The following is a 21,397-nucleotide window of genomic DNA, read 5'->3' on the forward strand; positions in this document are numbered from 1 at the left end:
CTGATACATTGCTGCTTATGTGTCATATTTTGTTTCATTCGTTGTATCCTGACATATTTTATTACAGATATATATGAATGAAGATCCATTTAGCAATTCCCAAAGAATGCCAAGTCATCTTTAGGTGATGCTGACTTAATTGTAATATGTAGGGGTAGTTTACACTTCACAATTTCCTCTTTTATGCTTTTTTACGTTCTGCTGTGTTTATCATCTTGGTGCTAACATATTCGACTTGTTTGTGGCTCTCTGTCATTCCTCAGACTCCATGCTGGACTTGGCTAATCTAGATGACTTTGTCAACAATTTTGTTTACACAATAGGGAAGATATTGTAATGGGAAGGTGTCTTTTTCAGGGTGAGGCTTATCACTTACACTCCTTGCAGTTTCCCCACATATGGGAAACTTGGTTGTCTAATTTGTGGGAATGGTAGGGACTGTGTTTGTGTTCTCTCATGGCAAAAAAGATAACTGCTTCCCATATTCATGAATGTACTAAGCAGTGTGAACCTTACATTGTCGTATTTGGAGGTAGGGGAGTTATTGGACCACCGTTTCTTTTCTGGACTTTTTTTTTAGAAAAAGACCCCATCATCTGATTATTTTTTCTTGAATCATTAAGTAGTTAGTAAGTTTCCATATTAAAAAAAAAATTACTGCACTAATAAGAAGTGCTTAGAAGGCTAAATGATTTGTCACGTAGTTGTCTTGCATTTTGTGCTTTATGGACAAGATTAAAGAACTTTGGGAGTAATGAGATACAGTTTTGCTTTGTGGAACAGTGTGGATTAGACTGTATGTTATGATTTCCAGGTGTTTTGTTGCTCTATATTTAATGACTGTTTTGGCTAATTTGCCAAGCAAAGGTGTAAAACTTTACTGTTCTTTTCTTTTAACCACTCCAAGAAGTTCTCTATGGGAGAAGAACTTTTGTAGAATATTTCCATTTTAATTAATCCTGTATTACTATTGCAGTATATGGCCTGTGTCCTTTTACACTTATCAACTTATCCTTAGTACACTTTATTCTTACTACGCTTTCACTTTCCTTTTGAATCACAGTATGTAATCAGCGTTAAATGTGTGTATATATATATATTTTTTCCTGAAATAAGGACTGTCTTTACAGTCTTTAACAACAGAATATTGCCTGCAGCTTCTGTACTCTCAGGATTTTCTTGTGTTATGTCATGAATATCTTCTGAGAGCTATTGAAATTCTGAGACTGAGATCAAATTAAATTTATTTTTTTGTTGTCCTGTAATTTTTCCAGTTTCTGTGAAGGTCTACTTTCTGAACTGCTGCCACATAGGAGGAAGGGATTGCTGGTGACTGGTTTGATTCTGCCAATCCTACAGTGCAGGGAGCTGATCTGTGGCTTTCAGGCTGATCAGATGTTGCTCCCATGCCAGCACATTAATTGACCAGCACTGAAGCTGCATTGGCCGGGAGGGTTGTGTATAACTGATTCCTGGTGGTGAGAGGAAGCAAGTGAACGGAAATTGCTGAGACCTGTATTTTTAGTTCCTGTTTGGACACAGCCACACACCCATCATAGTCTTGTGCCCCAGTAATGAAGAGCTATTATCAGTCTCATCTACAGATAGCTTCTGGGAATTTGTCCTCCTCCTCAAGTTCTTTGCCATATAAAAGTTTAAATGCATGGCTTATGATGCTAGGAACATTGACTGCTACTCTGATTCTAAGCAGATTGATATGCAGGTATCAATTTACCGTGAAGCTAGATGGCAACACTCAAAGGAGGGGCATAAATCTGAGCATTACATGTGAACTGTCAGTAGAGTACTTAAAGCACTATTGCTCCTGGGATGTACAAAACAACTGTAGGCAAGTAAATCAGCGTTATGGAAATGTGGCAACTTGTGTTGACAGAACATCAGTGTGACAGTAGTCACTTCCTTAGAACTGTGTAGAACCTGCCAGAGGAAGTCCTGTGCAAAGAAGTCTAGTGCCATCTGCTTACCTGGAAGCTTGCCACTTCTGAGTCTGTGTTAAACAATATTTGCTACCCTCCCTTTGGAATAGCTTTTCTCTTTTTATGTATATTTTTGCTAGCTGCCAACTTATTTAATATTTGAACAACTGAGAATTTTGAACTAGGACCATTCATCCACTATTGCTTTAAACTACTAACTTTCTCTAGCTGTTTTTTCTTCAGTTTGTGAGGATTCTTAAGTTTACTTCTAGAATTCAGACTGGCAAGAAAACTCATGATGTAAAATGAAGGAGCTGTCATTTATTGTGGTACACCTCCTTTGAACACAGACATCAGGATGAAGACGTTAATTTATTTCTCCAGTATAGAGTGGGGAAATGGGAATAAGTAACTGGTTAGGAACAGGAACCTAGAGGAGGAAAGTGAGTCAGAGCTGGCAGAGGGCCCTGGTGGGGACTGGAAGCTGAGAAGGAGTAATTAATTTTTCTTTGGAAGCTGGAGATGGAAACTGCACACTGAGCAAAATGTGAGAAGATATAATAAAAGAAGGCTGTGAAGTAGGGAAGAAGGGGAGGAGAGCAAAAGGCACTAAGTAGGAAAAGATGAATGTTGTCTGAGGCATAAGAAGAGGCTGGTATTGGCTGAGTAAGGTATGCAAGACTGATAATCAGTGTAACATTGGGGAGGGGCAATATTTGAAGTGAGCTGCTGCTCAATAATGCATAAGTAAAATTTAGGATGGTAAGGAATGACCCTAGCTGATGGAGGAAGCAATATCTTTGGGAGAAACTGCAGGAGTGGAAACTGCTTGGCTGAGTGAGGAGACAGATGGGATGGTGGAGAGGGAATGACTGGGGGTAATGGCCATGTGAATTTATATACAGAAGACAGTTTTTATAGCTTGGGCTCTAATTTAAAATTCCTGAGCATGCAGTTCCATAACACTTGAAGCTCATGTCCTGTTTTGTTGTGTCCCTGGCTGTTCAGTCTTGCCCATACCCTTGCCACAACAGCAGTGTTTGGGCAGTCAGCCAGTTGGGAGGGCTGATTTGGCCAGTAATGATCAGTGATGTTCAGCTGGCTCATCTCATCACTCACTGGCTTGCTGCCTGGTCTCCTGAGTACCAGCGTACAGAGTAAGGGAGCTGGTTTTCATAGGGCAGCTAAAGCTCTGAAATTTAAAGAATGATTTGCACAGGGATGATGGCAACATAGGGAATATTGAGTTATAGTATCTTTTATTTTGTAAAACAATATTCCAACTGCTATTGTTGATCATATTACTAATGCTTTGGTTAAACAATATAAAACCTAACAAAACAGCATCACCCATGGTCATACAAACTTCATGCTGGCCCATTCATATGCTGATTGACTTGTTGTTACAGAGCCACCACCTTTCTAGCTATCTGTGACTTACTGTAGCAATACCAGGAAAGTTGTGTTCCTGTGCACTCTCTGACTGGTGACTGGGAAGAGGGTACTCATGCTGATGGTGGTCATGATGATGGTACTCATGATGATGCTGATTCACTGATTCAAGGATGCTCTTACGAATCCAGGCCAGTGTTTGCATGTGGTTTCTCTGCCTTGGGCATGCAGTGAAGGCAGGTTCCCCTTCTTCCCACTTGGAAATTGGGTCTGCAAATGGGTTTTCTCTGAGGTTGTCAGAAGAAATTTCCAAAACTTAACCTGCCATGGCTTGTGCCATGGTCATTGGTGATCTCTAGTCTTCCTCTCATGTGGGCTGTCCAATCAGATAATTCATTTATCGCGGCCAATGATTTTATCTGTATTCATCAGTTTCCAGCAGGCATATGGCTTTTAATTGTTGGTTTTCGCTATTCACCTCCAAGATCAACAGTTAGTTTCCTTTTTTGCTATATGAGTCACCTTAAAGCTACAGTACATTTTTTTCTGGCTGACTACTAAAAGACGACTGTATGTATTTGGCCACAGACGACTGTATGTATTTGGCCACAGAGGTAAGATGGCTGTATTTCTTTCCTAGTGTCAGTTTTGGCTGTCATCCAGTCATACCGTCAGCAAGTTCAGGAAGTTAAAGCTATACAAAAACCCTCAGAACAAGCCAATATCCAAGAGAGCCCTGCCAAGCTCCCAGATAGTCTACTGCATTGAGATCCTCAATCAGTTTGCCAGGTGCTGGTGCAAAGTTGAGTGGGACCTTCCACTTGGCAGTAGCTAGGTGTTAGATCAGCTTAAATATAATGTAAAACTGTAGCATGAGTCTCTGTTTTTCTACTGCAAGCTGATACATGTGAAACCCTGTCAAGGTATTTTCTCTTCCTCTGCTGTTGACCTACATAGTAACTGATAGCAGGAGGTTGTCATCTTCTATTAGCTCAAATTGTGGAGTCTGTCATGGATGTAAAGCTTCCTGTTGTGGATCACAGGGATGTTAAGATAATTGTCATGCTTTTTAGCATTTGCTGCTTATTAGTTTGCTTAGGAAATACAATTCTATAGACAATAAATGTCTTTTGGTGCCCTGTTTTTCCTTTCTAGTGTTCCAACCTCTGCTCATAAGGTTACTTACTTTACATTTCCAACATTATTTTACACTATCTCTTTACTCTGTTACTGTTTACAGCCAGTGTATTTTATTTTTTCTGGTTGTCTTTGACTACATATTCGAAACTAAATACAACTTTCAAAATCTATTCTTAACTCACGTCTACATAATTTTGTTAATGGAAGTGTTTGCTTGTTAACTGTGTTGCTTGGAAAGCTTTCTGGAGTTCTGTTTTGTTTTTTGTTTTTTTCTTTTTTTCCAAACAAGAGTAGACCAGGAGTAGTTTATCCTCTTCCTATTATTGTTCTTCCTGGACTCCCATGTTTAGTGGAGTTTTTTGGCAAGTTCTTTGAAATATATCCCTTCTTGTTGATAAAGAAGTTTTGCTTATGACAAGCTTATAATGTCCATGTGGTATGTTACAGAAATGTCATCTACGCTATCATATGCAGATACTGAGGATATCCAGGTATATTATGTATTTAATATGTTTATATCAAACTCTTCCCATTATAAGGAATTCATGCAACTTTCTCTGTGATGTTCTTATCTATCGCTTTCAGCAAGCCTCTGATATCTGCTGGGGAGTGTTTTCAAGCTAAATCCTGTGAAGGTAAACGGGTAAAATCATGTTCCTCTTGCTTAAATGTTGTAAGTTATATGGTGCTGTCTCTATATCCTAACACTTCACATGAGAAACTCTTGGTAGCGTATTAGTTGAACTAGTATCAAACATTCAGTTACTGTGCTGAACTACCTGAACAGAGCATACTATAATCGATAGATGCACTAAGAAATTCCTTTTTTCCTTTCCTATCTGGGTGTGCAGAAGGAAAAGGAGTGCCTCAGCTGGGTGAGGCTATGTACAGATTTATTTAATTTCTGGAGGCTGTTTGGCTCCTTTCCATCACTCCTGAAGATTTTCTACAAGCCTCCAGGAACTTTTTTCCTCCTCTGGGAGTATCATGTGAGAAAGGGGAATTTATAACTCTTGGGGCAAAGAAGATCAGGAAAGAAGGGAGATCAAGGACTCTGTGATACATATGTGCATGGAGTTCTTTTGTTGTTGCTTGGTTATTGTTTCTGTCTCCTTGTCTTCCCAAAATTCCTGCACAGAGCTAGGTTATGAATCTAGCATCCAATTTTGGTACAACTGTCAGGCAATGTATGTAGTACACAGTGTGAAGGAGTAGCAGTCAGTACTGTAGTACTGAAGATGTAGTGTAAGCCTTCATATGGCATATACTGAAACAGTTGCTAGTGCTGTACAAAAGTGACTTTTTTTTAAAGAAAAACATATATTGAAATGATATTTAAAAAATCCATTTCACTCTGAACAACACAAAAATGTTAAATGGGTTCGGAAGTGCTAGTTATGCACTTGCATATGCAACTTTAATGTGGCTCTTTATGTGTTTGTACTACAAGGTAGTCTTGAATTCATGATTAGCTAAGACTTGTTTCATTCATTGTACAAAATGATTCAAAAGGGCTGGAATTAAGGCGTAATGGACATCTGTAATCTGAGTTTCTTGATTTTCAGGTGTTTGAACTAGTCATCTAAGTTTGGCTAATTTTAAGAGTATTTAATCTGATACCAAGTTGCTTAAATAGGACTGTGGTTTTGCTGGGGAAAGGTCATCTTCAAGGCAGGTTTGTTTTTATCATTGTGAAAAATGAGAATAATGTACAGCACATTGTGCAGAATGAAGAAAAATAAACAACTTTGTAGAGATTGTAGCATGTTGACTTCTGAAAAAGATCAGCTTTGTATGGTACAGAAAATACAGTAATGCTTCAGACTTTGCAGCAACTTATGATATGTGCCAAATCATAGTCTGCAGCGCTTTTATTTTCCTTCTTATGTTTGGGAAGTTGGGCTTGCAACTTTGCTTTTTTCCCTATGGGAAACTTAGTTTTTGATAGTAGTTGATTTGGACATAAAATAATGTATGAGATCTTGATTCTCTGTAGTGAGAGTGCTCTGGTTACTTTTATTTGTGCTTATATCTTATTTGTGCCAAAAACATTCGGGGGAATGTTTTGTCCTATACATAAATGTGCTTACTTATTTCTAAAGATGCCTCCCTTAACAGGAGGCAGAAATGATGCTCTGCTTTTGCATGAGAACACAGTTCTATGTAATTGCTTCCCCAATATTAGAGGACCGGCTATATTTTTCCACCTTGATCGGACTATAAGTCTTTTAAATCAGGAAAGACTATAGCATGTAAGAATGTTTGCCCACACAGTCTTTGACTTGACAGTGATGATTAGAATCTAAACACCGTGATGCATTGCTATATACATATCTAAACTCGTAAAACAGCAGCTTCCAGCTAGAGTGGTTGAGAGCAGAAATTCTGTAGTATGGTATTATGAACTGTAGTAGTCTTCTGCAGTTTTGAAAAGCAAACTAAAAGTATCCTGCTAGTATTTTGGTGCTATCAGAGTCTCAGTCAAAATAAACCCTAGATTTCCAGATGTTCATTCTTACTCTTATTCAGTGCTCGTTTCCTTTTCTGTTTCTCATTCCTATAGTCTTCCTCAGTCTTGCTTCTTGTAAACTTCTTCCATCTTTTTTAACTTCTGACTCATAGCAGTGCTCATTGGGAAGAGACAGTACCATACTGCAATCAATATGGTACTGAACTGGGAGACAGAAAGCTATTTAGAATTCTTTTATATTGGGCGAGGAACAGCATTTCTCCGATTCAAGTTTCTTGATTAAAATACGAAGAGCTCGCTAATGTCATAAACTTTCAGTAAGTCTGAGACTTCTAAGTGTCCTTTTTCAGAGTAAGATTGTTGGTTCCTAAAAAAAAGAGAAGTAAAAGTTTTCTCCTTATTAGCATTGTAAGTGATTTGACAATTGGATATAAGACCTCATTCTGCATAGGCTTAGTATTCTGCACAGAAGTAATTGACTACAACCATTAAATGGAGTTTCTTTAATCAGCAAAAGATTCTGAAATAACATGTGTTTTTAATTATATGTTTGTGCCTTGAGGCAGGTCTAATTGTATTTTCTTTTATATCTTACAAGCAGAAAGGATGTAAAAAAGCAGTATTTGTTAGAGTTGTAGTGATCGAAAGCTCTAAATCGTTGTTTTACTTTGGGGATTCATTGCTTTTTCTAACAGAGTGTTTTCATACCTGAGTGATACTAAGACACTGTGCACTTTAAAATGAATGTTTGCCTTTAAATATTGAAAATCTGTATAAAGCATTATGTGTAATTTCTGTTTTTTATTTGCTCCTCATTAATGAGGTTTGTATTAATTGCTGTTGAGCTAAAAAAAGGCATCATGTTTCTTCCTGAAATAGTTGATCTGGTTCTTCTGAAAAATCTGTGTCAGAGCTGATACTCTAACTAAAAAACTAAAAAATTTCAAGTAAGCTTAAAGTTGCCTATATGATCTCTAGTGACCCTTCTCAACACTGATAAATACCTGGCCACTAGTATGAATGCAGCTGTTGCAATGTTTGTAGAAAACCTCTGCCTTTCTTTATGAAATAAAGCTAAGCCAAGTCTGCAGGCTGTGATGACACTTTCAGGCCTCAAGAAAGCCATTAACTCTAGTGTGGTGTCTTCGTTTTTGAATTGATGCTTGGAATTACACGAATAGCTGCTGTAGGGGGAGGTGAGGACCGAATGCTTTTGGGAAGGGCCACAGCACTGGACAGAATCTTCAGATAATTTTCCTAATTATTCTCTTCATTTTAACATTCACAATTAGGAAGCAAAGGGGTCCTAAGAAGGACCCTTGCCTATGTGCTTTTTTTCCCCTTAGAATAGTTATATCTGTTCCACATTTGACTGTGGAGTCCGTACTGCTTTGTTCTTAATTGGAAGGTATGTTTTGCAATTTTTTATTAATCATTGTGCAAAAAACTGCAAGAGTTGTACCATTTATTAATGCACTTATTAGTAAAATATTTGATTGAGTATATTGCCTTATCATGATTTATGAAGATTCTAGTTATGTTCCAAAATCTTAAAAAAGGTATCTAGCAGTATTAAGGAGTTTCTTAGCTTTTAGCTTTGCAGTGGGCTTCCTCTTCATGCATAGAGGATGTGCTTGAACTCTTCACCCCCTTGTGCAAGTTCTCTCTGTACCCATTCAGTCTGTGCTTTCAGAACTCCCTCTGCATGTGTTCCTCAAGGGTTTTGTTTGTCCTTGTTCCAAGGCTTTTTCCAGGAGCTCTAGCTGAGGAGTGTCCTGTTATACCAGGTAATAAATACAGAACAAGAAGATTGCCCAGACTGTAGAGTGTCCCTGCCTAAATTACAAGACAAAAGAAAACAGTTGGATACAGATAGATATGGGAGCACTAATAAACAGTGGCCTTTACTGATCAGCATGGAAATTAGTGAATTTAACATATCCATAATCTAAAAGTGGCCACACTTTATTTCCACTGTGCCTACAAAAATATATCTGTAATGAATTGCAGTTTTGCAGAAAAATACAGAAAGGGAACATAGAGATGCAAGTAGCTGATAAGCTGATTGTCTTTCCAGGAGCATTGCTGAGTGGGTATGAGCAGAGCAAGATTGTCAAAAACCAAAATGATGACTGTGAGGGCTTCTAACTTTTCAGGTTAGAAAAGACTGCATTTTAAAATACTTGGAAAGGAGGTAGAAAGTTTTAGGTGTAGTGAAGTTCTGGGAACCAGTGTGGGAAAGAATGCCTGGACAGTGGGTAATCTAGGCAATGGAGAAATTTCTGTTATTGGACAAAAGATATGGGAGGAAGATTAAAAGTTAAGTTGCAGTCCATTTGACTTGAAGATGAGGGCTAGCTAGCTATAAAGAAACATCAAAGATAAGATTTTAGTTTAGGCAGGACAGCACACCTGGAACAAGATCTGTGAGCTTTCGTCAGATGAACATTTTTGAGGACAGTGCTGAAGGTGGCTGACAGCTCAGGTTCTTGATCTAGAATTTGGCTACAATGAGGTCAATTGTAGACTTCATTTACTGCATGCAAGGGAAGGGAAGTGTGGTTGGAGAAGGTCTAAATGTAGTTTAAGTGGGGGAATTCAGGGTTAAAAGAGAGTCCCTGTGTCAGTGGGTTCTGTTCTCTCCTCTTCCTAGTATTGCCCAAAGAGCTTTAATGATAGAAGTGAGAAGGACTGGTGTTTGGAGTGGCAGCCATGTCTTTTTAGAACACCAAGAAAGCAAGCTAGCAGAGCGTAAGTTGGTAAGAATAGTAAAAGAAGAAAGGAGTTTGAGGCATGAAAAAGATCAAGAGAAACGGGAATGGCAAGAAGAGGAGAAAATTCTGGAGCTGGAAGGAGAAAGAGAAGAGAGGACTTGAGTAAGGAGTCTGTCTCTTGTGGTCCCTGTTTGTGTTGGAGAAGTAGTACTCATGTCCTTTGCAAATATAACCATCCAGTAGAAATACCCAATTCTATTGTCAACTTCTAAAAGAAAGCACTCAAGAAATGTGTAGTTTTGGTTAATTTTGTGGGCAATGAAGGGGCAGTAGGTATTTTTCCAGTGTCCTTACACTGCGTGAAGAAATTTCCACCTATGGGGTTGTTCTGGATGACAGACTTGTAAAAATATTTATGTGCTTTAACAGTTCTTGCCTACCCATCTGCAGAAGATCCAGTGGGTAATAAACTGGTCGTTGCCTTGATTTAGTAGCCTAGTGCTCCACTTTTAAGTGCCGGAGAACAGTTGCTGGTGGCTAGTTTTCTCTTCTTAGCTCAATTTTTATTCTGGTTTCCACTTTTAATCATGTTGTATCTTATGAACAAGTTTGAAAGTATTTCTGTTTTTTGCAGTTCTGTTTCTCCAGAGCCTGTTGCATCATAGCAGATAGATGAGACTAATGTTAAAAATTATTGTCCTGGCAAGTGAAGTTTTAGTAACTGTTCTTAAATTCAGAAGTCTCATTACCTCATGCATAATTATAGCATATTAGATTTCAGTTAGTGATTCTGTTATCAAGCCTTATAATTTGTGGTCTTTTCTGAATTACATTTAGACTGCTTGTAGAGACTTTGAGTGCCCTATGTTCTTGCCTAAGTAGCTGCAGTAGTTAATTACAGTGGTTTAGAAAACTTGCACCTATTTCTAGTTCGCACTTGTCTAGTTTCGGATACTAATTATTGCATCTTTTTATGCTTGTTGACAAAAATAGTCTAATCACAGATTCTTTTAATAATATTGCCTGTTTTAAAATAGCTAGTGTTGTAATCTCATGGTAGTTGAATCTCAGTTTTCTCTTGAGACTATAGAACAAGGTGCTGAGGTGGTTAGAATGAAACAGCAGTTTTGCTTTAGGTGAGGTTTTTGAAGATTTACTCAAAATGCTCTATAATGTATCTGCTTGTATTGCTTGGAAAGGAGGGACAGTTGGATAGGAAAACAGCATGTCTGATATGTTTTGGTGTATGTACTTATGTTGGGATTGTTTCCAGTCTTTTACGAAATAGGCTGAGTATCTGTTCTTAGATTTCTCTTTTTTGTGGTCCCTTTTCTTTCACTCTGTCTATGAATATCCAAATTTAATGATATCTACATGGACTGAATCTACATGCTTTAATATCTACATGCTCTTCCTGACTTTCTTCTAATAGATGTGGAACTTGCTGGTTATTTGGATGTGGGTTTGGACAGAATTCTTTTTTTGGTCTCAGTTGGTCACAAATTAGTCTTTTCATTCTCTTAACAAATTCATTCTGTATGTATGCTTATGTGGTAGTACCCAAGTCTGGGTGCTAAAGAACTTGTCTGAGAAGCATGTGGTATTGGTATCATTCCTTTAGGAGTATGGATTTTTTCCACTAGGGTCTTGAATATATTTGGCAAAATATATTTTTCAGGTTGAATTTTTTAAAAACCCCAACATTTCTTGCAGCTCATGCTGTTCATCATTGGTAACTACATAGAGAATGTCTATCTGCAGAGGAAGCTCTTCTACTGTCTCCTGTAAACTCCCTCTAATACCTGTTGACTTCTCTGTTCATTTTATTGCTTTCTCATGTTTGTCTCAAAATGTCACTTCCTTGGAAGATTTTAGGATGATCATACAGTTAGTCATACAGTTAGTGCTAGAATTTTTCATCGCTATTGAGTCTCTGCATATCTTCTTCAACCACTTGGTTATTCTGCTGAGCGAGCAGAGGAAAATGGGCTGTCATTCAAACCTCCTTAATGACTAATTGGATTATAGTGCTGTGGAATGAACAATGTCGGAGCCTGTGTACATTGATAGTGGCTCCTGCAGTGTAAATAGACTCTGAGTTCAAAACTTGTTTTCCAATTTATTGCTGTTTCATGCAGTTTGAGTCTAGAAGTAGATGAGGATGGTAGAGGTAGAATAATGACACTTTTATTATTACTGTTGGACACACCCCCACATTGTACTTTGACCTAGGAGAGAAGATTAAAGGGAAGGATGATGGTGCCTGACTTCGGTGCAAAATGGTGCGAAATCCTGATGGTGTGCAAAGCAGGTCACCACAGTGCATGCTGTTCCACTTAGTGAAGCAGCCATTCTAGTGAGTAAGGCATAGTTCCTTCAAACATGGTTAATCCTTCTCACAGAGGGGGATTTTAAGTGGGGAGGTGCTTTTTAACTATTTTTTTAGCCGCCTAGTCAGGAGGTAGAGGCTTCTCTTTTCTAGAAATTGAATTTTGAAAATGAGAAGCATAATTCCAAAATATGTTATCCCAAAACTGAAGTGTTTTCTTAAATATTCAGTAATGCTTCCTATTTCCCGTTCTCTATAAGCCATCTCTTTGGCTTTTGTGCAGAGTATCTGTCTTGGTGGAAACATGACTGTGGGAAACAAGGTCTAATTCTGGCTACCTCATTCTCATTCTCTCTAGCTACCTCTTCCACAAAGCCCTATGCAAGTTTTGGAAAAACTTTCCAGACTACAGATCTGTGGTTTCAAATTTTTTAGTTGATATAAATTTCCATCTGCCTTTGTTACCTAAACCAGCACACTGCTGCTGCATTATAATGTAAGCAACTTTTACAGGAATACATTTAATCTCTCATCAGTAGGTCGTGGTGGAGACAAAAGTTTTCTTAAATAATATTGCTTTTTTTTTTTTTATAATAGTGTTTTGCTGATTGGAAAATGTTTCATTGCTTTACCCTTGAGGAAGAGAAGGACTGCTACTGTTCTGCAGTACTAATGAGCTTGTACTTGATATCATAAAGTGAGGAGCTCAGTCCTTTTTCATTGTTTTGGCGAAATGTGAATCTGACATACCTGTTGAGAAAAGTGGCTGAAGAAGGTCAGTTTGAAAGCCTTTTTGTGAATGCACTGTAAAAAACTGCATTGTATTTCTGGTGCTGAAATATCAGCAGGTAGTAACACTGCTATAATTTTTAAATGCAAGCCTAATAGCATTTAGGAAAACTTAAGTGCTAACACGAGTCTCTTTGTGTAACAGTGCATTTTGCTGAGAGCATATTTGTGTTGTATTGCCATGGTTTCCTGCTAGAAGCTATGCACATTGGCTTGTAAACTTGAAATTTTTTAAGTGATGACAAATTTTGTCAAATTGAAAATAAAATGTGAGCTAAAAACGTCCCTATTTGAGCCTTTGTGTACCAACCTAAAGATTGGAGCCAAGAGGTATATAAATATCAACTTAAAATAATAAATATAATAAAAATGTTAACTTAAAAATTACTGTGTGTTTATGTGATAACGGTCAGGGCCCATTCACTGGGTTTTTGAACGGTGAATTTCTGGAACTAAAAGCTTAATTTATTACAGTTTGACTTAGAGAATGAGCCCTCCTTAGGCAGAGAACTGTAACAGTTCTATATACCTTGCACAAAATGGACAAGTTCATCAGGGGATTACTCTGGTATTACAGTGATAAATGATGCAAATATTTAGCCCAGCCATTTTGGTGATTAATATCCTAATGGCCAGCAAAATAATTTGTATGACAGTTGCTGAAATTGTATCTTAATGGTTTGAAAACTTAATGTAATGTATCTCAAAACATAATCCTCATTTTGCATCTCTTAAAATATTTTCTGGGCAGAAGTGCAGACTGCAGTTAACACTTTAAATACGTCATTCTAGAAATGGAAATCTTAATGATAAAATACGCAAGATTAAAGTGTTGGGAAAAGTCGGTGCTTCCTGCTTTTTCCCTTTTGCTTCATCTGTTTGGCAGGTCAGACTTTTAGGTCACCTTTTTAGGTCACCCTAACACTAACCCTAATCTGCTTGAGTGTTCTTCTCCCACTCCTTCCACTAGAAAGAGATTTGTACATTTGTATTTTTCAAAGATGAAGTTTTAGAAATTCTTCACTTTTAAATTGGTCCATGGCCTGTAATATCCTGTATAACAAGTGTTCTTTTGTCATTGCTTTCTTTTGGAAATCTGAGTATTGGCATGCTGTATCCAGGCCACATTCTTAAAGTATTGTTTAGTGAGAGCAAAGCATTTCGAAGAAAAGCTTTTTAAGGTTACAGTGTGTGAGCATGTCTGCCATGCTTGGCCTTATCATCCTAGAGTGGTAATTTAAATTTAGATCTGTCAAGATCCATCCAACAGGTTGTGAGAGCTGTTGAGAAAAAACATTACCTTAGAGGCTACTATCTTTTTGTAGTTCCTAAAATACCTTAATTTCTCATTTATGGGCTGCTTTTCTGCCCTGGTTCGAATCAGTTCTGTAGATTGTTTGGCAAAATCTTTACATCTGGAGTCCCTTAATTCCTCATGTGTTTGCTGAGATGTGGCTGCTTATGTCTGCTTTTTTTATCTCCTTCCTGCTTGTGTCTCCTAGCCACCATGTTAAAATTTGAAACCTCCCAGTAGCCATATTAATAATGTGGTAATCAAACTGTAAAGAAGGCAGAGTGTCTTTCTTTTAAAATATGCAAAACACACAACTTCATGCAAGTTATTCATACAAGCATTGTTCTTTGAGAGTTTTTTTTGCAAAGGTGAGGCAGTGCTCTGTAGCAGATACTAACCAATCTTTAATCCTCACATATCAGAAGATGATTGCTCCTTTTATATGGTATTATTTCAGTAGGCTGGAAAAATGATGTGATATGGGCCTAGTGACTCAGTTTCTCCTAAAATCAGTTAGGCCAAGCTTCCTAACTCTGACGGGGCCTCTCTTTATGCTTTCTTTCCTTTTGCTTATCCACTATGTTTTCCTTAATGTTTTTTTGGAGGAAAAGTATTATTGGGGAAGGGGGGAGTGGAGGGGCAGATTGCTTTGGGGGTAGTTTTAATCCCTAGAGCTCTTTTGGCTTCCAATAGTTGTTGTGCAACTGTAGATCCTTTTAAAGATATGTGAAAAGGTTGCATTATGCTGAGAGCCTGAGGTGTTTCATTTTGTTGCCTCCAAATATTTTAGGACTGGAAGGAGCTCTTTTGAGCCGTTATTAGAATAACCTCATGTCTAGCCCGAGCCTTAGAACAGCACTCTTCATTTGTGTGCGAATCTCAAAACTCTTACTGATCATTAAAGATTTAAAGATCCTGAGGGAAGACTCTGCTTAAAGCCAAGAAATTGTTATTCTTGTAATTTTGGTAATAACAGGCTTCAAAATTGTACTTTATGTAAAGCTCATATGTTTTTAAATCACTTTATAATTAATTCTGCATTTAACGTGTAAAGTTTATGAAGCATACTGATTGAAACAATAAAGTCTGAATTCAACCCAAAATATACTCTGACAGGGTTTGCAAGCTCTTGCAGCTCTCACCTTGTTGTTAATAAAATGGGTGACTGCAATTTTTTTGTTGTCAGTACTTCCAAGTATTGATGAGTTGTGTACAATGCAGTTATTGTACAGAAGCTGAGGAAGAGCCCTTTCGATTGTTTTCTAAAAAGCTGAATAATTGCTAGATATGCCTACATGCTATATAGTGGTAGCTTTGTTATATGAGTGCACATTCTGTAGTTGAAATACAAGATCTAAGGCTTTTCTTCTCTAGATTTTTGAGTAGATGAGCAAAGGTGCTGAGATATAATCTAGAATAACCCTAAAGTAAGTTTTCTTACAGCGCTGTTGCTGATGTGTGCACAGCTCTTCTGTTGGGGTTCATGGCAAAAATGATATGGTATATATGTGCACTAGTATGTTTCAATAAACTTGTTTGTATCATTACAATTACTTAGAATAAACCAACTCAGAATGCGACTTCTATTTTCAAGCTTAGATTTGTTTGTAATCAGTGCATTTTAAGAAATGAGATTGTGACTAGTGTTTGTTTCTTTAGAGAAGAAGAGGAACGTCTGAGAAATAAGATCCGAGCAGATCATGAAAAGGCCCTGGAAGAGGCTAAAGAAAAGTTGAAGAAATCCCGTGATGAGATTCAAGCTGAGATTCAGACAGAAAAGAACAAAGTAGTCCAAGAGTTGAAAAAGAAAGACAGCAAACCACTGCCCCCAGTTCCTTTACCAAATCTTATAGGGATAAATAGTGGAGAACCAGCAGACCCAGACATCCGAGAGAAGAGGAATAAAATTAAAGAGGTAAAGATGATGTTGTGGTTCTATCCATTCCTGTGTCTGATAGCAGTTAACCGTATATCCTCTAGTTGCTGTTCTGATTTATATTAAAAAAAAGAAAAAGAGAGAGAAAAATAGGAGTGCAAATCTTTTTAGCAAACAGTAAGTTAAAAGTGTACATCTAGTATTAATGAATATCAGCAACTTATTACATGTTTTTCCTGGTGTTGTGATGTTAGTATTTCACTGAATAACAGTTAATTTTTTTAAGGATTTCTTTAATGGTAATATGGAGGCCAAAGCGAGTTTGGCATTTACACATGAAACAGCAACAGTACATTTTTAAAACAGAGCCCTTTCATTGTCAGGTTGCATTCAAAGAATGGCGGGTATTAGCGTATCAGAAAATACTTTAATTTTTTTAAAAAGTGGAGTGAAAAGAGAGAAAAAAATTGGTCTACTAGTGAAAATTGAAAATTACTTAAAAGCATGTGATAATTTGGTAAATTTTAAATGGCTGCTCTAAGAATAGTTTTAAAACTAGGAATTCATGTATGTAGATTGCTCATTTACCTATAAAAATATTCAAACTAAGATGTTGGCTTAGGTTCCATGGCATCCTAGGCTATGGGAATTGCTGGTTCTGGCTCCATCCTTTCCACCTCTGATTGGCTATGACATTTGTTGCGCTCTCCTGCCCTGGTGATGCCTTTTTATTGTTATTTTCACCTAACATTTTTCTGGCTTTTTTTTTAAATCTAATCAGCCATATGCCCAATAATCACGTTGGCAAACAGACATGGTTCAGACCAGAGGCAGATGAGCACAGGCTCTGTCATTAAAGAGTAGCCAGGAACACAGCAGTCAGTGGTTACTTCAGCTGAATCTGCTTTTAAATTGCAGCCTGAGTTTAGTCAACTTAAAGAAAAAAATAGTTATAGTCACACACCTGTGCTAGTAATAGGGAAGTGCAATAGCTGCAGGATGTGGTATGCTGTGGGTGAATCACCCAAGTTGGAATTTTACTTCGAATATTAATGATGACGAGAGCAAATCCACTTGTATTAAATAATGAGCAACTGTTTATGCCTGTAGACATGGTGATGTTTCACTGTTTGAACCTGACAGACAGCAAATCCTTCCCCTGGAGGTGTGCGTCTTCCATTAGCGACCACTATAGAAATACTTTTGACTGCAAAGTTGTGTGTGGATTATCAGACCTCCTTGATCCTGCTTTGTTAGGACTGTTTCCCAAAGGACAGCACTGAATTGTGGTTTTCAAAGGACCCTACTGTTTTTCAAAACTCTGAGGAGTCTTTGAACGTTTCCAGCAAGAACATACAGAGCATTTCACTTCGCAAAGTATCTTCTGTGGAATGAACATGAATGGTGAACAGTATGGTCAGGGAGCTGTCAACACTTCTTAGTTTAACTACAGATTACTATATTTAAGTACCTTTGAGTTTGCCACTGATGGATTTAATGAGTGGAGTGAGTGAGTTGACCAAGTGACATGAAAGTACTGAGCAAAGGTAGCAATGATGAATAGCTGAAGAAAGCATCAGCTAAAGATCACACAGCTCAACCATGAATTGCAATGAAAATTGAAAATTAGTACTTGCCATTGATAATAATATGCATTTCTAAGAATATGTTTTGTCAGAATGTAGAACACAAATGCCTATTTTACTTGAATAAGTAGTGAAGCTTGGACAATTCATGTTGATCCACACCTGAAGGTACACCAATCTGGTGTAGTTAAACAACCAGGATTGTTTAAGTAATACCTCTGGGGAGTCTTACCTGCAGTTGCCACAGATCTTGTACTGTAAAAGGATTACTTGTTTTTTTGTTAACATAGCCTAAATGTGAATCACATCAACAAGCTGTCTTTTACTGCATAATTTGTTGGTTATTATGGCTACTTTTGTGGTTTTTGGAGTGTGTAGCTGATCATAGCCAGGCCAAAGATTTATGGGATTATTTATTAGCTGAGTAAGAACTTCAGCGAGTTTATCATACCTTTGTACCATGCAGCCTTCAACAGTATGGCCATTGTGCTTTAACAGTCCAGGATTGTTTTAGCATGACTGCAAGATTCTGTGTTGTGTGAATTGCCTTCACTGAGTCTTACTAATACTTTGGCTATCAGCTGATCTCTAGAATTTTTAAGTTCTTTGACGCAGGGCAGCAGATCATTACTTTTATGGCTAGATGCATGAAAGTGTAGAATATGGCAGTGGAAGGTGTGCTAATGAGAACTGGCAAATCGTAATGTTGAAGACCCCATTGTTGTTGCAGTGTTATTCTCATGCAGCCTCTGGGTCTACTTCTGCATTTTGGCATCTGTTATATTGCAATGCATGTAGCGTAGGTGAGATAAAACATATTGTAGGTGTGTCAGATAAATAATACTTTGTCTGAAATCTGCTTTTAAAGTATCAGCTGTGTGTGTCAGACTACTGCAGAGATTCTGGAAATGCAATGTGCATCTTGAAAAATGCTAGTAAACAGGAAAACTGTAGTTCCTATTCCTGTTCCTTGAGGATTTTGTGGATTGGATAAGAGGTCACTTTGAAAATTCTATGATTGCAAATAACATAATGCCCCAGGCGTTCTAGTTGAAGTATTGCACTGTTTTTTTTACTTTATAACTCAGGAGTATCCTTCTAGACCTGGAGAGGTTTGGTTGGAATGATGAAGAGCACATGAAAGCATATGATGCTTTGACAAGAATGCACTTCATTGCAATAACTAACAACTTGGATGCAGTTGCCTACAAGAATGCTCGGAGCAGTCAAAGCTCTGTTCTCTCTCTAGATACTTGCATATAGCACTTAATACCACTTGCACAGAGTTTCTGCATTTTCTTAACTACCATTTGTATCTTGATGCTAAATAATAAGATCGATAAGTGACAAGATGATCTCATTGATCTTCCCCACGTAGTGATCGTCTTGGGTTCTTTACAGCTATGGATGAGTCTCTGGACAGATAAGATAAATGGTTCACACCTTTCAGTGTTACTACCCTATTATTGCCAGTGATTTTGGCACCAAAATGCTCCGGTATTAGGGACTTTGCCAAAGCCCTCCACCTGTCTTGAACATCCCTTTCCTCCTTCAGCTGCAAGGGTAAGAAGAGAAAGGGAAGTAAAATCTATTGCATGCTGCTAGAGGGAAGGTGTCTTACAGAAAGGGTGTAATATAGCTGATCTTGATTCTTTGAGGGCAATGTCTTCATCTTTTCCTTTAAACTTCAGACAGGGGATAGGCTATGACATAAAGATAGTCCTGGTCTGATGCAGCTTCTGATAATTAACAGTAACTTCAAATCTGTGTATATAACAAGTAAAAAAGAATTGGGAAAAGATAGCATGCCATCACTGTTGCAGCATTACTGTTAAGGAGAAAATCATCACTAAGGTCTTTTCTCACCATTCTTCTTAACCAGTATAGACTAATACAAATAGTCTTTGTAGATGAGATGCAGACTTACCAAAAAAGAATAAGTTCCAGGAGATGATAACTCTATCTCTAATACAGGTCTGCATCCAGTATACACAGCATTTCTGACATGCAGTGCATTATGGTTGCTTGGATCAAACCCCAAAATTGCACAGGGAAGTTCCTAGCTCTCTGGAGGCTGCATATCTGGTTTTAAAATTCCAAGTGGTCCTGAGAAGGCAATTGGCCTTGATTTACTTTGATGCCTGGGGATGCATACTTTAGGAATTCCACTCTCATAGAACAGCTTTAGACTACATAAATTTACAATATGACCAAATTTTTACAGCCTATCTCACTTTGTATCAAACAGTTAAAAATATGTAGAATTGGGGCAATTTATGGGCAATATTAAGGACAATTTGGAACATGGCTCTCCACACTCAGGAGAAGAGTAGAAAATTTCCACATGGGGACCCAGTTACTATCATTTTTACAGAAGATTCTTTTTTTTTTTTCTTTCCAAAGAAAGCTTCAGTGAAGTCATTTAACAGGTCTCTAATGAGCGGCTTTGTGGTACTTAAATATTTTAAATATAGATATATTTATTAAAAAGGTGCACATAAAAGTAATTTAAACTTGTGTAATGCTTTCAGCTTTGTAAAGCGTTTGAAAACTGTGTAGCGGGAATGTCTGCTTTCCATAGAGAGGGAAGTTTCATGGAATAAACAGGGAGCAGAACATGCAACTCATTTTTTGTTTTTGGTTCTGATCTTAGTGTTTACATATTCTCAGTCGTGAGAACTAATTCACAGTTGTGTAATTTGCCTATATTCTTCTAACAAGCTATTAATACAGCTGTTCTAGTGAGGACTGTTTATATGACTTGGCTGATTATTTTTGATGCACAGTAATAATTTTGAGAAGGAAAGCTTTTTCATCAGCCTACCTTGCAAACTTCGTAGCACTTCTCTAGCAGATTAACTTGTCGTTCTGGCTTCAAAAAATTGCTATTGTTTTTAATTAACCACTATTTTAAGAATAAATACATCTGAAAAAGATTCTTGCTGCTCCTCTTCCGATTTATGTTAATATTTTACAATGTTTTTTCATACTAAGTAACAGATGAGAAAATGCTTTAGTAAGAGGTAGATATGACTTGTATCATATTTCAAAAAGATTTTAAGCTAAATCCTTTTATTGATGCTAATGCAAAGAAATTAAGAACAAAACCAATCTTTTGAAAGTCGTTGATGGCTTCCTTTTTAAGTTAGGTTAGATATAAACTGCATGAACAGTAATACGTTTGGGAGCTTAATTTCCTTTATTATGTCCTTTAAATAGTATTCAGAATGATATTTTTTGCCACTGTCATTACAGATATAATTGCTCTTTCCTGATCTTTTTTTTTAAATGAGTTTTGTTTCCTTGAGGAATTAAATATTACCCAGTCAAATAAAGGAAAATTGCATGCTTGCACTTTCTTGCACACACTTTCTTCCTCCCCCTCGCACGCCTCCTCTCGCATGCCTATGCCTCCTCTTTCTCTCTCTCTTTTTTTTTATCTTTATTTTTGGCATCCTATTCAGATTTTCTTTTCTTTTCAACCTTAGATTTGTTGGTATTGCCTTATTGCCATTGTTCATTTCAGTTACTTGTTAAAATAGAATATTTCACCCAACGATACTAATCCCATGCAGGATACCCTATATATACCTTGTTCTAAACATTGAAATTATTCTTTTAGTTCTTGGATTGTTAAAATCCATATATGTTTGCTCTGAGAAATGTTAATATCATGGACATATAACTTCCATGTAAGCCTGTTGGCTAAATGTAACCAACAACTGAAAGGACGCTGTACCAGAATGTTACCCAAATACAGTCAAATAAATGAAGGCTAAAATAATTTTCATGTTCCAGATTTCAAAGATATACTTGCAAAATCTGAGTTTTTGGAGTTTTTTTGTTCTACTACTTTTTCTGTACTCATTA

At 37.3% G+C, this 21,397-nt stretch overlaps 1 protein-coding gene across 1 annotated transcript in view; it reads left to right on the top strand.

Moving 5' to 3' along the window:
* The window catches only part of MAN1A2 (mannosidase alpha class 1A member 2), a 155,008-nt gene that overhangs the window by 16,862 nt on the left and 116,749 nt on the right, over positions 1-21,397 (top strand). Inside the window, exon 2 of the mRNA XM_026104860.2 lies at positions 15,725-15,980. Within this exon, the coding sequence (XP_025960645.1) occupies positions 15,725-15,980 (256 nt within the window). The remainder of the gene's footprint in view (positions 1-15,724; positions 15,981-21,397) is intronic.

The sequence above is a fragment of the Dromaius novaehollandiae genome, chromosome 1 (assembly GCF_036370855.1).
Source record: "Dromaius novaehollandiae isolate bDroNov1 chromosome 1, bDroNov1.hap1, whole genome shotgun sequence".
NCBI lineage: Eukaryota > Metazoa > Chordata > Aves > Casuariiformes > Dromaiidae > Dromaius > Dromaius novaehollandiae.